Source organism: Orbicella franksi, chromosome 15 (genome assembly GCF_964199315.1).
Source record: "Orbicella franksi chromosome 15, jaOrbFran1.1, whole genome shotgun sequence".
Taxonomy (NCBI): domain Eukaryota; kingdom Metazoa; phylum Cnidaria; class Anthozoa; order Scleractinia; family Merulinidae; genus Orbicella; species Orbicella franksi.
In genome coordinates, this window is record NC_138159.1 from 11,112,540 (window position 1) to 11,128,207 (window position 15,668).

At 38.3% G+C, this 15,668-nt stretch overlaps 1 protein-coding gene across 1 annotated transcript in view; it reads left to right on the plus strand.

Moving 5' to 3' along the window:
• Window positions 1-15,421, plus strand: part of LOC145469967 (TGF-beta receptor type-1-like) — a 46,297-nt gene extending 30,876 nt beyond the window's left edge. Inside the window, exons 5-7 of the mRNA XM_081453793.1 lie at window positions 2,121-2,372; window positions 12,769-13,121; window positions 14,170-15,421. Coding sequence (XP_081309919.1) covers window positions 2,121-2,372; window positions 12,769-13,121; window positions 14,170-14,301 — 737 coding nt within the window. The 3' untranslated portion in view covers window positions 14,302-15,421. The remainder of the gene's footprint in view (window positions 1-2,120; window positions 2,373-12,768; window positions 13,122-14,169) is intronic.
• The last annotated feature ends 247 nt before the right edge of the window (window positions 15,422-15,668 follow it).

Genomic DNA, 15,668 nt, shown 5'->3' on the forward strand with positions numbered 1-15,668 from the left:
AAAGTTGTGTTCTCTATACTTGTTGTGCTTATTTTAGTACATTGATCTGAACTCTGAGTGGGATGTGAAATGCACATAAACTTGGAAAGAAATTCCCAAATACTTGATTGTGATAAGCTTAAATGATTTTTACCCTGTCTTTTGTTTACACTTTTGCTTCCTGATTGAAAAGATGACAAAAGGGAAGAAACCCCCTGTGAGCTTATTGGAACACATATTTATGGGTCAACAGATTTTTCGGATCAACACTGAAAATGCTTGCAAAAGAGGCAACTTATTTTGATGTATTTCACGTGCAATATATATAGAGACAAGCAGTTCCACATTGGAAAAGAAGTGCTGTCTCATAAGAAACCTTACCTATAGATTTGAATGAAATGCAATGAAAAACGTTTGTAAGCTCGTACGACTTGAATACATGCAAATTTTCCCAGCAGGCAGACAAACATCAACATCAAGATCTGGGGTGGGGGGGGAGTACCCTATGATTGTTTAGGCAGGAGTGTCTCTGACCCAAGAACCCTTAGCCTTTACCACTTCATGTTCAGTGGCAATTTTGCCACCCTAGCTATTCTGGACATATATCTTTGAAATATGTGTGCAACAAAAGCCAACGAGAAAAGCCGACACTTCATGAATTAAGTGCGACTTTGCGTGGTACAAACCCGGCTTGTTTTAACAGCCTTTAATAATACGCCAGTTATTGCAAGTTCACCAATATGTTTCATCTCTAGATTACTTTATCCATGAGTTTGGCCACAGATCTCCTTTGATTGGTTAATTATACTCAAGAGCTCCACTTTTAGGCTTGGCTAAATCTATATTATTACCTTGCATTTAATGTAATGTGAGTTTGGTCCTTTCATAGCTGTCTAAAATCAATAAGTAAAATAACCTGCATATCAGTTATTATTTTTTCACAAGTGAACTACCATGAAAATTATATAAAGGCCAAAATGACCCATTTTCAGAAAAGTAAAAAAAGACAATTGTTGCATGCCGAGAATTAGCTAAAATTCTGTGACACCCGATGGGGATCATACCTTTGCACCTTACAGCCTTTTCAAATTGATGGAATAAAACAAAGTGACTTACTTGTGTCTCTGTGTCTTTCTTTAGTCCTCTTGGTAGGGATTTGCATCAGACTAAGACGGTTTCTCTGCACAATTTCAAAATACAATACATAGATTTACACCCATCACATCAGAAACCAGACAGATAGATGTCTCTAGTTTCACTGAGGTACATGTATATAACAGTGGGCTGCACATAATTTGAAATTCATGAATGTTCATAATGTTTGGAGTTGGCATTATTAAGAATGACAGTCTGAACCGTTATAACATATTAAGTATAAGCTTAAAGCCCAGAATAAATCGTGAGTTATTTTCCTGTAGAATTTCCCTGATTCTTGGGTGTCACCCCTCAAATTTCCAAAAATTCACATCAGCTCAGAAAGCTACATTGGTTCTAGTTAATTTCATTGAAACTTCATTCTTGAGGAAAGAAACCATTGGAAAAAAGTGTACTATTTCATACAGTGTTGCAAGGTGTAAGCACATGAAAACTCAGCTGCTCTATTAACGCTGGGCTACCAGGGGTTTTTTGCTGATAAATAAAAGCTACGGGTATTCGGTCATCAGTTGTTAGACACCCATATTTTCATTGCCATCCCTTGGTTCAGAGTTCAGTTCAGTCTGTGTATTCCGGCTAATGTTTCTGTGTAATGTCAGCAAAGATAGTCAAATAAATCCAGCAGCCAATGAAATTTGCCATTTCCCACGGTTAATATTTGACATAAAGATCGAAAACTTTGTTAATGTATTTGCGTGTTATGGTGACACTACTGGACACACATGGTCCAAATCATCATGACTGACAAAAATTGTACAAATTGAGATTTGGGGAGTATTATTATCAGGCAAAACTGGGATCCTGTCAAGAATAGGGTGGTGCCCACCAGGGAGCTTGCAGGGAAAATGAAGTAAAAATGAAATCATGTGCTGTTGAAATTTTCTTGATTTGCAATTAAAGGTGTAGCGAATCGTTCTAAAACTGGAGTTTCTATTTTTTAATAAGATTTTTCCTTTTAACTTGCTTTGTATTTATTTTGTTGTCAGGGTTTGTTGCAGCAGACAATAAAGATAATGGTGCTTGGACACAGCTGTGGTTGGTAACAGATTACTTGGAAAAGGGATCTTTGTATGATTACCTTCAGCTTGTTACCCTGGATGTTCAATCCATGCTTAAGTTGGCTGTGTCAATTGCTAGTGGACTTGCTCACCTCCACATTGAGATTGTTGGCACACAGGGCAAACCTGCAATTGCACATCGTGACTTAAAAAGCAAAAATATTCTGGTCAAAAGAAATGGTGAGGGAAGATTTCTTTATTTCAACCTGTTCTTTATTCTCATGTCGCATGGTCTATTGATATTGTTGTTGCATTTCACAGCTACATTAAGTTGCAATGCTGTTGCCAAATAAGGTTCATGAAAATAGCACCATGTACTTGTAGCATGCCATGTATTGGAGAAAATCATTGAGACAAGTCACTGTAATGGTTTATTTATTGCCATTTAAACTAAGTATTGTCATTTCTAGTTTAAAGTACTATTGAGGTTAGAATATTGGGGAAGACACTTAAGTAAGCAAAATGCTAGTTTTTGATCGAAAACATGGCCCTCAGATGTCAATATTTTCATCAGCTGGGTACAATATGATGACATACTAAAAGACCGTAACTGAGCCTGTTCAAGTTTTCATTGTTAACTCCTTTAACTTCCTGTAGGGGTAGCATATATGGACTCTGTTGCAGGGTAAGCAAGGTGGCCCTTTGAAAATACTAAGAAATTACCTCTTGCCCGCTCCCCAGAGATTTCTTTGGTACCTTTTTTTTCTGTCCTTTGCATATTCTAGGGGGTAGGGGAAAGTTTTGTTTTTTTTATCACAACATCGAAAATAAAGATGGCGTCGTGTGTCGTGGTTTTCTTCTAGATGGCAAAATTCTGTACTTAGAACCAAAACACACCTTTATAGAGATCAAAGTGGTAAGGAATAAGCGTCAAGAAGACTCAACCGATGGTTAAGAGGGTGATAATGACTTAGAAGCAATGATATTGTCCAGCGGGTTGCAAGAAGGTTTGAATCAAAGGTCTTCCTGAATGCATATAAACCAAAACCATGCTACAGAACACTGTAGACAAGTTTAAAATGAACTTTCTCATCTACAGTATGAAAATATCACTAGTTCAAACAAATGTACCACTTATTAAAATTAGCATTCTCTTCTAGAGGAATTGTTTTGGTGTTATTCGTATGAACATTTTACCTAACGTTTGCCTTCTCAACAGATCAACACCAACAATTATCTGGATAGCACAAAACTTTTGGAGAACACTGATATCCTAGTCACTATTTTTCTTGAACACGATCTTTATGTCATTCGCCTATTTATTATTACGCAGCATTATAGATATTAGCCTTATTGCTGCCATTAAGTGAAGTTTGCTGACTTCACACTCTCCATTCGGAACCACTCATTAAGTCCTGAATTGTCCATGCAAAAGAACAAAGTGTAGTAAAGAACAAATTGGATACTCTACAACAATTATTAGCTAAAAATAAAAACACTGACAATTTCAACAGAAAATGGAAAGAATTTATTTAAGTGCTTTTCTTAAGTTATTTCTTTCCTTACATAAATTTTATAATTATTATGATTGCGATTGTGATTGCGATTGTTATTGTAGTTATTGTTATTGTAGTTATTGTTATTGTTATTGTTATTGTTATTGTTATTGTTATTGTTATTGTTATTGTTATTACTATTATTATTACAGTTGAAGCTCTATTAAGTGGCTATTAAGCACCCAACCTTTATTTGGTGGCCAGCGGCCAAAGTCCTGGAAAAACTGTCAGCTATACACTATAATGAAAACCTCTATTCAACGGCCAGCTCTATTTAGTGGCCATGGCCAGCTTCTTGTCATCCCAAGGGTGATTTTGTTTTGTTTTATACCTGTATGAAACGGCCAGGAAGATTTGAAGTGGACGTTTTTTGGCCAGATGAAGATAAAAGAATGTCAATGTAAAAACACATTTTCAGCAGTATTTAATTGAAACAATCACAGCGTTGAATCACTTGAAGTGGTAGCTATTGATGTCTGACTGTGACCTTGGGTCTGTCGTATCTACACTCTTGATCAAAACAGTTTTCAGTTGTGGTGGTCATGGGAATAAAATACAATGCTAAACAAGTGGTGCCTGTTTCTTTAGCTGGTTTCAAAACCCTCCTTGTAAGCTTCATCTGGAGCCAAGTAATTGAAAATTTGTCGCCTTCGAACTTGTATTCATACAGAACTTCCAAGTCATAACAGGTTTCAGGAACTTGCATTGTCGGTCTCAAAAACCAATGATATAATTTGTAAACTGAAGCTCCAAACCCCACGGGGGTAAACGCATATCCAAGGCTATTTTAAGTAATTGAAATCAGGCTTTTTGTTCATAGCGAATGTACCCAGTGTTTATTGGAATCCTATTCTTTTTAGGTAAAATAATTCTAGACTGACAACACTTGCCATGACCAGATTTATTAACAATCAAAAAGGACAGTCATGAAGACAAAGCAGTATTTTAGCACCATTATTAGTTTTTTCCTGTCAGTTTCAGATGACGATGTCCACCAATTCTTTGTTCTTGTTATTGTTAGATCGATTTTTTTAAATTTTCAATAGTTGATTTTAACTGAAAATGACATAAAAAGCATACTATTTGATATCAGAAGCATTTCCTTTAAAAGCTTTTCAAGTCTCAAAGTATTTTAGTTTGTACAGCACACGAGCCAGTGTTGGGTTGACAGACACATTGCGTCTGTATGCGCAGTTGTTTCTTTGGTTTTTGGTAACGTCATGGACGGTGTTATAACTATCATTGGTCTACTTTTTCTCCACTTGCATTTGTTTGTACTTATATTTGATAAACTGAAAACTGGCCCACGTCCAATGTTGTTTTCGAGCGAACCTCTATTAACTGGCCAGTTGCCTTGTCCCCCAGAGTGGCTGCTTAATAGAGGTTCAACTGTATTATCACCACAGTATTTATGGCCTGGCGTTAGAATGGGTAAAAAGTTACTTCAATGAGAGATCTCAATTTGTTGAATATAATGGACTGAGATCAAACCCCCCCCCCCCCCCCCAATAAGATCTATTGTGGGATTCCGCAAAGGCCAATTCTAGGCCCGCTATTTTTTATCCTAAATGACCTTAACAATGCGTCAGAAGTCGAGTCAGTCTTATTCAGAGACGACACAAATTTATTCATCTCACACAAAGACCCAGATTTCCTAATTAGTACTCTAAACCGTGAATTAAACTGTCAAATTGGTTCAGAGCAAACAGACTCTCTTTGAACTTAACTAATAAAAAACAAATTTTATGGAATTTAAACCATGGCAAAAAAAATCTCCTCCTAACTTTAATGTTGTTATTAATGAGATGCATTGCACATGTCAATGAAACAGTCTTTCTTGGGGTAGTTTTAGATGACAACAACTTGGAAGTCTCATATATCTAGCCTAGCAGATAAAGTATCTAAATCCATAGGACAGTATAATTTTTAGATCTATTTAGATCTATCACCTTATCTTTGCATGCTATATAATGCAATGATACTTCCATTCCTTAATTATTGTAATCTAGTCTGGGGATCAGCTACTAAAACTAACCTACAAAGAATTGTAATTTTGCAAAACGTGTGATTAGGATAGTGGACAAGTCCTATTATAATGCTCAACAGAACCTATTTTTAAGAAGCTCTAATTGCTTACATTTCAAGACATTCATTTAATGCATCTAGGTCAGTTTATGTTCTCGTTTAAGAATGCTATTCTCCCTCGAAAATTTAGGAACATATTCATGATAAACAACCAAATCCATTGTTGCAATACAAGGCATGCAAACTCCTTTCGTCTACCATTATGTAGGAGAAATATGCGGCAATTCACCATATTCTATCGAGGTCCTAATTTTTTTAATTCTCTGTCACCTGAAATGTTTGGCTCTTCATCACTGGCATCTTTTAGAAAAAAATTAAAGCATATATTATCAGTAACTACTAACTCTGTCATTGAATAAGGCTTGTCATTAATTATTATCTAAATTAGTCATCTGGTGTTTCTTGAGAGGGAACCTTACAAGCCCTGAGGTTTTTATTTGGTTCCCTCGCCATTTTGTTTTCTATCCTTTAATATATAAATTGTAGCTTTGTATCTTCATTGTAATCTTGTTTATTACATAGACACGAGTGTTTTACTGAAAAATACACCACTCATAAAATTCATACGAAACCACATCCGGGACTCGGGTGGCATATTTTCCATATCCTCACTAGTGAAGATATCGATGATTTCACTGATATCAAGTTTGTCTCTTAAATTGTACTTAAATTCGTTGGTGTATGATCAAAACATCTTCAGGTCTTCCTCGAAAGTCTCCAGCAATCTTCAAAAATCTTCAGTAATCTTTGAAAAATTTTCGGAAAATGTGCAGCAATATTCGTGTGACCTTCGGACAAGTTTTAAAGAATCTTCGGAAATCTTCGGAAAGTGGCCGGAAATCTTCGGAAAATTGTCAAAAACGCCATCATCAGAAAGTCTGTATAATAAAAAGAACATTACATGTTAGCTTAAAGATATGAATTTTATGTTCTTGTGACAAGAACAATATCTCAAGAGTGAGCACAGGCAGTTCTTGTCACTTGAACATAAAGTTCATATCTTCTTGCCATCGTGTAATATCCTCTATATATTAATTTAAATTGTTATTTATTAATCATTGTACTCTAATTCTATTTATGTTTGTGTGGCAAATAAAAAACATAAAGATAAAAAGTATAGGATTCCTATTATAGCAATTTGTAATGGCATGTGCTAAAACCCAGACGATGGATTTTGGAAGATGGACGATAGATAATGGATAATATGTCAATTTTAAGATTAAATTTCTCAAAAACCAAATTTGCAAAAACCAGTGGCTTTTGTGATGCAATGTCACATAAACACAGGGATGTGTAGCCTGCAGAGCAGGCAAGATTTTTTCGAGCGAGCGCTCACATCGTAAAAAGTTTAGCCGCCATCTTAAATTTTTCATGCAGTGGAAGACTGGGGAGAGAAAGAAAGTTTTACCAAGGGGGTGAATGATAGGCAAGAGGAAGGATTGGGGGAGGGGTGGAGTGAAGAAAATCTCGCCTGCCCGAGGTCATTGTTCTTTTAGGAAACTCCGTTCGTGGGCGAATGGAGTTTCTGATTGGTGCGGCCTGACCCTGCCTGTCAATTGTCTGTCAGTCAGTTTTGTTTCGTTCGTGCGGGTAAGAAACATGGCAAACTCTGTCGAAAGTGATGTTGTTAGTTTCGATTCCGCTCTCGAGGAATCTCTCAAGCATTTATGTGAACTTGGAATGTCTCACGAATTACGAACGGAGCAAAAAGACGCAATTTCCACACTGGTATCCGGAAAAGATCTGTTGGCAGTGCTGCCCACTGGCTTTGGGAAAAGCTTAATATTTACGTAAAATGGGGTTGACTAGCCTACACGACTTCTACGGTTCGTGACATTTGCACATTTGCCGTTCTCTGTTCGGTCACTCGACCTTTCTTGTCGCTTCACTCGTGTTCATGAAGGACACTTCATGTTGTGTAATAAGGAGGAATTTTAAGCAGAATTGAGCTGTTAGATCGTGCCATGGCAAATTTTTATAAGTCATAGGTCTGCATGGTTTGCGCTGTTATCTGCATGTCAACTCGTTGAGTTTGACACCTCTGTAATTTGCCATGTGTTTAGGCTTAATTTGCATTGTTTAGGCTCATTTCTATTGCAAGATATGCTTTTAAGTCTCCATGAATTTGCTTTTGAGGGACAAAATATGAAATTTACCGTGAACATGTTGCTTACTTGCATTCTATATTGTGACACCGGGCCCGGCGGTTGCTAGAACTGTTTACAAGCACAGTAGGTAGATCCTTATCACGGATATCATATTTGTTCTCGCACGATTTCCGTCGGAGACACTGTAACTTTACTTTGAGAAAGCTATACGTTTGTCTAGAGACATTCTTATGTTTCTTGCATCTATCTGATCGAGCGTATGTTTCTCTTGCTCAATGTATAGGTTTATTCCTCCTTTGATTGTTCTGGCACCACATGATTCAAATGTAGCTGTTTACGCGCAAGTCCTGTTAACTGTTTTGCGTGTTTTCTATGCCATTGTTCGGCTTAGTTCAGGCAAGACCATGGTTTCGATCCTCCATGTGGATCTCATCAGTTGCCGGTATTTCTAAAATACTCTGTACGTCTGAAGTCGCTAGCACAACACGTACCTCTGTGAGAATGCAAGACATCCTGTGGCTTGGCACATACCTCTCGTGGCGTGTACCCTTGTGAGACTTCCGGTGTCGAGAAAACCTCATTTTGATTGGTTACCCGCTCATTTCCGGAAATGCAGTGAAGCGCAACTAATCAGGAGGTGTTTCACATTTTAACCGCCTTTTCGGGCAGGCGTCTTCTCATTTTTCCCCTCCCCCATCCCCCACCGTCTAACATGGTGGTCTAACAAGGCGGTCTAAAAAGGCGGTCGCAAGGGTTGTAACGCTAACTCACCCCAATAAGACGCCTGCACTGCAGGCTAAGGGATGTGACATGTGACAAATTTGTCACACAATCTTTAGGCATATGATTTCCATATAAAAAGGAGTTGGTCTGCAATGTCACATGAATTATTAGAGATTGCACATAGCAGTATGAGCATGACACAGTGGATGGCAAACACGTGTTATGTATGTGCTTTTCTATTTCTGCCAATTTCCCGAACAGCAACTGGTAATCGAGGCGAGTGTGGCCCATGGGGAGGGGGCTACAAATGATCACACCTTAGTTTTGAACCTGGTTTTAAGCTGTTTTGGTAAAGGTCTCCGCATGTCAACTAACTTTCAATCTGATAACCAATTTGCAAAAGATCAGTCCAGCTACATACCTTGAACAATTTCGGAGTAAGTAAAATCCATGTCAAGTATTGTGTCGTTATGAAGTTGAGCTCTAGACAAAAAACAATAACCAAACAAAGTGAAACAGAAGGTGAAATGAAGCTGTTGTAACTTTACATGAGTTTACAAAATGTGTCAATCTCCAATTGTTCTCAACTGATGTACAGTGGGAGTGAATGCACTGTAATTGATGGGTCAGGTGTGTACGATTGGTTCGAGATCAAAACCGGTGTTAAACAGGGTGGTTGTCTGGGTTTCTTTTCCTGCTTGTTGTGGACTGGGTTATGAGAAAAACCACCAAACATGGAAACACAGCATCAGATGGAAGTTCAACAACTTCCTAGAAGATCTTGACTTTGCCGATGACCTAGCCCTGATCTCTAGCAGTTTAAGTCATATCCAGACTAAAGTCAGCAACCTGGGACGTTATGCAAAAATGACGGGCCTCAAGATAAACACAGCAAAGACCACGATGATGTGCTGGAACAACACTGCAGGCAGAAAGGTCCAGGTCAATGGAAAAGAACCAGAAATGGTGTCGAAATTTGTTAATCTAGGAGGAAGAGTGACCCAGGAAGGGGATTCAGATGAAGACATCAAAAGCAGACTTGGAAAAGCCAGAGCAGCATTCAGCAAGCTTAGAAACATATGGAAGAGCAGTCAACTGAAATTGGAAACTAAGCTGAAGATCTTTAAGTCCAACGTTATAGCTAGTCTGTCATACAGTTGTGAAACATGGCGTATGACTAAAAGAGATGGGACCAAGCTAGATGTATTTCTACATAAAAGTCTGAGAAGGCAGAAAGATCCAGGTCGATGGAAAAGAACTGGAAACGGTGTCGACATTTGTTTATCTACGAGGAAGAGTGACCCAGGAAAGGGATTCGGATGAAGACATCAAAAGCAGACTTGGAAAAGCCAGAGCAGCATTCAGCAAGCTTAGAAACATATGGAAGAGCAGTCAACTGAAATTGAAAACTAAGCTGAAGATCTTCAAGTCCAGCATTATAGCTAGTCTGTTATACAGTTGTGAAACATGGCGTATGACTAAAAGAGATGGGATCAAGCTAGACATATTTCTACATAAAAGTCTGGGAAGGCTTATGAAAATATCAAATGAGGAGATTGGAAAGCAGGCTAATTTCAACTGAGCAAATCTTCTGGCGGTGCTGGAAGTTCATCAGCCACGTTCTCAGAATGGATCCAAATAAACATCCCAAGACAGCATTAACGTGGGCCCCAGAGGGAAGAAGAAGTCGTGACAGAATGAAAGAGACTTGGCAGAGAACTGCAGAAGAAGAAAGAACAGCATTGGGCTTTGGCTCATGGAGCGAGGCAACTTGATTACATTAGTAGTGGAGGCAAATACTGCAGTCTGTTTCTGGCGAAGGTTGAAATTATTTGGAATTGAAGAAAAGCACTTCTCTGAAGCACATTACTTTTACGTAAAAATAACCCTGAACCAAGAAACGGCATACCAATAACAGGGAAAAGTTAATATCTTAAGGCAAAGCGAGCATTAGAAGGTCATAGCCGACTCCAATCACTTTTGACTCCAACATTGATCAGCATGGATTTTTAGTGTAAATATAACATTTTTTTTTAGTTTTTTAAGTTGTAAATTTATTCCCGGAAACTAGAGCTGTGTCATGCAGCATACATGTGCAACTTTGCTATTGATTCAGACATAAACTTCTGCATGATCAGAAATATAACATCATGCAAATGAGAGATGAGAACAAGGCACGCAAACACTGGAACAGGTTAACACTTGCCTTACGGACTCAAGCTGTCACACCACTTTCACAAGAATTATGTGTTTAGAAAAGAAAAACGTTGTTTGCAATCCACCAGCTTTTGTGCTTTCTCCTTTGTATGTAATTGTTTTGAAGCTAAGTTTAAAGGTTTAATAATGGTTAACCTTCTGCATCTTTGCAAACAATATCTCCTCTTGTAGATACTGTACGCAAAATTATGGACTATATAAGTGTACATTGTATAATAACCCAAATTATTCTCCCATTTTGATTGGTTCTCACCTATGATTTATTAGAGGACAGATGCACGATTGACGTCATCATTACAAAGTTTTCCATCTGTGTTTTCAAATGGCGGAAAGTTTTGAGAATTTAAATAATATTTTACGTGACTGGGCATAAGATAAGGTACAAAGAAGTCTTTCCGAGGCATTGAACAGATACGAGAAGCAGGAGGAAGAAAGATAAAGCCTTTTTTTTTTGTAGGAAATGACTCAGAAAAAATACTCGAGCAGTCCTAGTGGCAGTCGAGCGAGACTAAACCAAGCACAAAATTGGTCTTGGTAAGCCAAGAACCATTGCTGCTTATCTCAAATTTAACAAAACCAATCAACAAAATGGTTTTGTGATTAATTTATTTAAAAAATTCAACTTCTCACAGTCTCACAATAATTGTTCAAACACCGATTGATGTCAGGAATGACACATCAAAACATCAGTTCTTAATATGAGTTAAAATAAACACACAACCTTGCTTTCCGATGCAAATGCTCCAGTCCATTTCAGGGCACAGCAGTGTGCAAGGTAAAGCTCACTACAGCTCATGGCCAACTGTACTGCAGCTAAAAGGTGTCTCTGACACTATTTCAAACTGATTTGAGAATCACCAACCACAGAGGACACAAATTTCCACCGTCACTGATGCTCCTTTCATTCAAAACTCAAATCGAATGGCCTCCAGGCTGACCAAAACTGCAAGTTTTCCAAGCATATAGTTCAAATCCAGCAATATTCAAGGCAATGTCCAAGCTTTTCGGCCCTCAGGGCTGCTCTGATGATAAAATCTGACTTGACTTTTCCAGCTTTTTCTTTAAGATTTGTAGTTTTCGCAGTTCAATTCAATTCATTCCACAAGAAGCGACGCTTGAGTCAAGTTTGACAGTGGCATGATTTTCCTGGACCAATCACAATTCTTTGCTACGCATAGCAACCAATGAGATTGCTTCATTTTGTATAGACAATAGATTAGGTCAAATGGCTTTTTTTGTGTTCGCCAAAGTGGGCAAATGCCCGCTTTCGAGTTATGTTGAAAGATTTTGAAATAAAAAAGCTCTATCCGTAGTAGTTTGTTTCGTTATTATATAAAACAAGTACATTCCATGTTGTCATGCGTCTGTTCAGTAATAGATCACAGAAGAAGTCAAAAGTGTGGTAAGAACATCAGTGACACACTCAGCTATCACCTCGTGTGCGACTTATTTGTTCTTACCACATTTTGCCGTCATCGGTGATCTATTACTGAACAGACGCACGGCAACATGGAATCTATTTGTTAAATAGAAGACATCGATCAGCACCCCCATATTAAAAGGACTAGTTGCTAAGCTTTACTGTTCAGAAATCAGAAGTGTTTGGTCAAAATTCAGTTCCCTCTTACCTGCAGCCCAAATCACGTCCTCCCCATCACATCACTCCTCCCAGTTTTCAATCATCTTTAAAATTATTTTGTGAGTCTGTTACATTTCTTTTTACCTTCCTTGTGAGTTAGATATTTGCATCTCTTGCAAAAATTTTGTTGTGGTAGATAGGAAGAATTTTACAGCTTGATATCAGTGTAATTTTCTGCAAATAGTAGATACACACTAACAAAGGAGAGCTCCATCCTTGGTACAATTTATGAAAACTATATTTTTGGCAGTGACCTTCCTGCTCTAGAATGACCATAGATAACAAAATTATTATTCTTCCTTTTGTAGGAACATGTTGCATAGGTGATTTGGGTCTTGCTGTTCGCCATAATTCTGTGAGTGACACGGTTGATGTTCCCCATGGCAACAGAGTTGGTACCAAGCGTTACATGCCCCCTGAGTTCCTAGAAGACAATGTGCATGTGCGCCATTTTGATGCATACAAGCGGGGTGATGTCTATGCTTTTGGACTTGTGTTATGGGAGGTAGCAAGAAAATGTGTGTCGGGAGGAATATGCGAGGAGTATCAGTTGCCCTACTATGATCGAGTGCCCTGTGACCCTAGCATTGAAGAGATGAGGAAAGTGGTGTGTGTCGAAAAGTACCGACCTTCCATTCCCAACAGATGGGTACAAGCTGAGGTATGTATTTTATCGAGAGAAGATAAAGGGTAAGAGAGTTAATCACTCGTAAAAGCTTTATTTCCAAGGTAGTCCATCTCAAGTTGTTATAGATATGGTACCCAGTTCTTCTGCAGATAATCATTTTGTGGCAGATGAAAACTGTGTCCAGCTGGTTGGAGCAAAATCTGCATCACAGGATTGGTTATTTCTAGACTTTCTCGGGATTTCTGATACCATGAGTGATCAAAAATAACTTGAGAGGGATGACCTTGCGAATAAGATCCATATTGGCAAAGAGTTTGGCTCTCATACCAGACATCCCCTCTTGATTTTAAGTACAAAACCTCAGTAACTAAGGTATTGCTTCAAGTTTAAGTGCCAATAGTACCACACATATTCTGCATCATCTGTGGCCATTTCATCCTTAGAACAATAGGCAACTCAAAGTAGCTTTTGTAGGTTACTTGTAAGAATGTAAAAAAGTTAAGGATAATACGGATCAAACTGAAGTCTGCAAGAGAAATTTGTAAGCATTTTGAGATTGAGTTATGTTGCTTTCAATGAGGGAGGAATTACTAAGGCAGTTACCCTGCTAAAGCACAGTTATTGGCCAAGTGTCTTATGCAATCAGAATATTTACCAGTATTCATATTGTGACTGAAGTGCCTGACTTGCATACATGTAGACTTGCATGTATGTGAAGCAAGTGGCAGAAGAAAATGCCAACCACAACCCTGTCACAATCTTCTTGTCATTGGCGTAAATGTGCAGTATGCATTCATCAAGTTATGGATGTACATGAAGGTTGCTATAAATGTATGGTTCTCTAGCTTCTTGAGTGTAGGGTGAACAAGATAAGTGCATCCAAAACTCAGTTGATGCCAACTGTAGTTAAAGCAAAAAAATAGCGGTTTCTTAATGTCCTAAAAGTATACCTTCTGTGTCCATCAGGTACCAGTTGGTACATTGTGCTTTTGCTCGGTCTAACAGTTTTGTTAGTAGACTGGTGTGTCAATTGAGAGAGAAAAACAGTAACTGACAATACTCTGTTTATTTTTCTTTATAGGCTTTGCAGTCTGTGTCCAAAATAATGAAAGAATGCTGGTATGCCAACAGTGCTGCAAGGCTTACAGCTTTGCGTGTTAAGAAGACTCTGACAGCAATCTGTCAGTTACATGATGTGGATATCATGGTGTAGACGGGTGTTCCATTGTCCAGGATTGGCTATCAGTTAAGCAAAATACAGGAATGGTGTGCTTCTGGCCAGTTTTGCAGGTAGTGCATGGTAGACAACAGAACGTTCACGAAAGGGCTCTACCATATCATCCACACAGGCGCCAATGCTGTTCTTGAAATAAATAGTTACTGAATAAGAATAACCATGATAAAAAGAACTGTACATTCCTTCTGCCTTCACTTAGCACACTGCAAAAGTTTTTTGACACTTGCTAGCATTCTCTATTTTCCAATTGCCCATAATCCACTCTGTTTGGCCCCCAAGTTTTGCATAAACTATTGTTGTGATATGCTCTTGGGAGGTCTGCATATTCCCAAGAGCATTTCACAACAAATGCAGAGTGAATTATGGGCAATTGGAAAATAGAGAATGCAAGAACCGCTTTCAGTTATACTTTGTTACTCGTGTAAAGGACTAAGAGCTGATTAGTTACATACAATCTCAACAGAGTTGAACAAAGCCAGACGGGTTTTACTGTGACGCTTATTACACTTCTGGTAAATGCAGTAATAGACTTTTTTAGCTTATGCAGTTTGTTGCCACACTTTAGACCATGTGATGATTCTCTTGAGAATGTTTGCTTTCAAACTTTCAAATAGCCTCGTGCATGTGAATGAGTAACTTTTAGACGGATAAAAGTACAATACTCCAGAGAATACCACATGGTTTGTAATAGGAAAATAAAAGGTCTTTTGGCTTATCCAGTAATATTTTTGTGCTGGCAAACAGTGCAAGTTAAGTTTTTAGACTTAAACCATGGATGAAATGGTTGCGTGCATAGCCAAAATCGTCCATTGATTTGACATCACTAAGTATGGGTTGTTGACCAAGTGTTAGGTCAAGATGGCTGGATATTGGTCAAGTGGTTTTTTTTTGTTTTTTTTTTCTTTTTTTTTTTTGCGTGTTCATGGACCGAGACGGAGTTGAGGTCCTTAAACTCGGAAAAAAGAACGAGGCCAATATCCAGCCATCTTGACCGAACAAGCTTGGTCAGTAAAGGATTTGTTATATGGTTTTCGTGGCAATTTTTCTTGTGGGACACGGCAGGTAGTCCCGAGGGGGCAAGATAGCTCCACCTTGCCCGCTCACGGAGCTAGCCATATAATAATAAAAGTTATTGCAAAATAGTCTTTTCTATATGGCTCACTGAATTCGAGATTGTTTGGAACATTTATGCCAAAGATGATAACAACAACAAAGTTGTCATCTTTTTGCTGGTTCTTTAGGTTGTGCAGCATTTTATTGGCAAAAGCCTGATGTTTGATTTCTCATTACAAACTTGCGGGAAACTTGTGCGGGTTTCACTTGAGTGTCCTGAGTAATTCGTA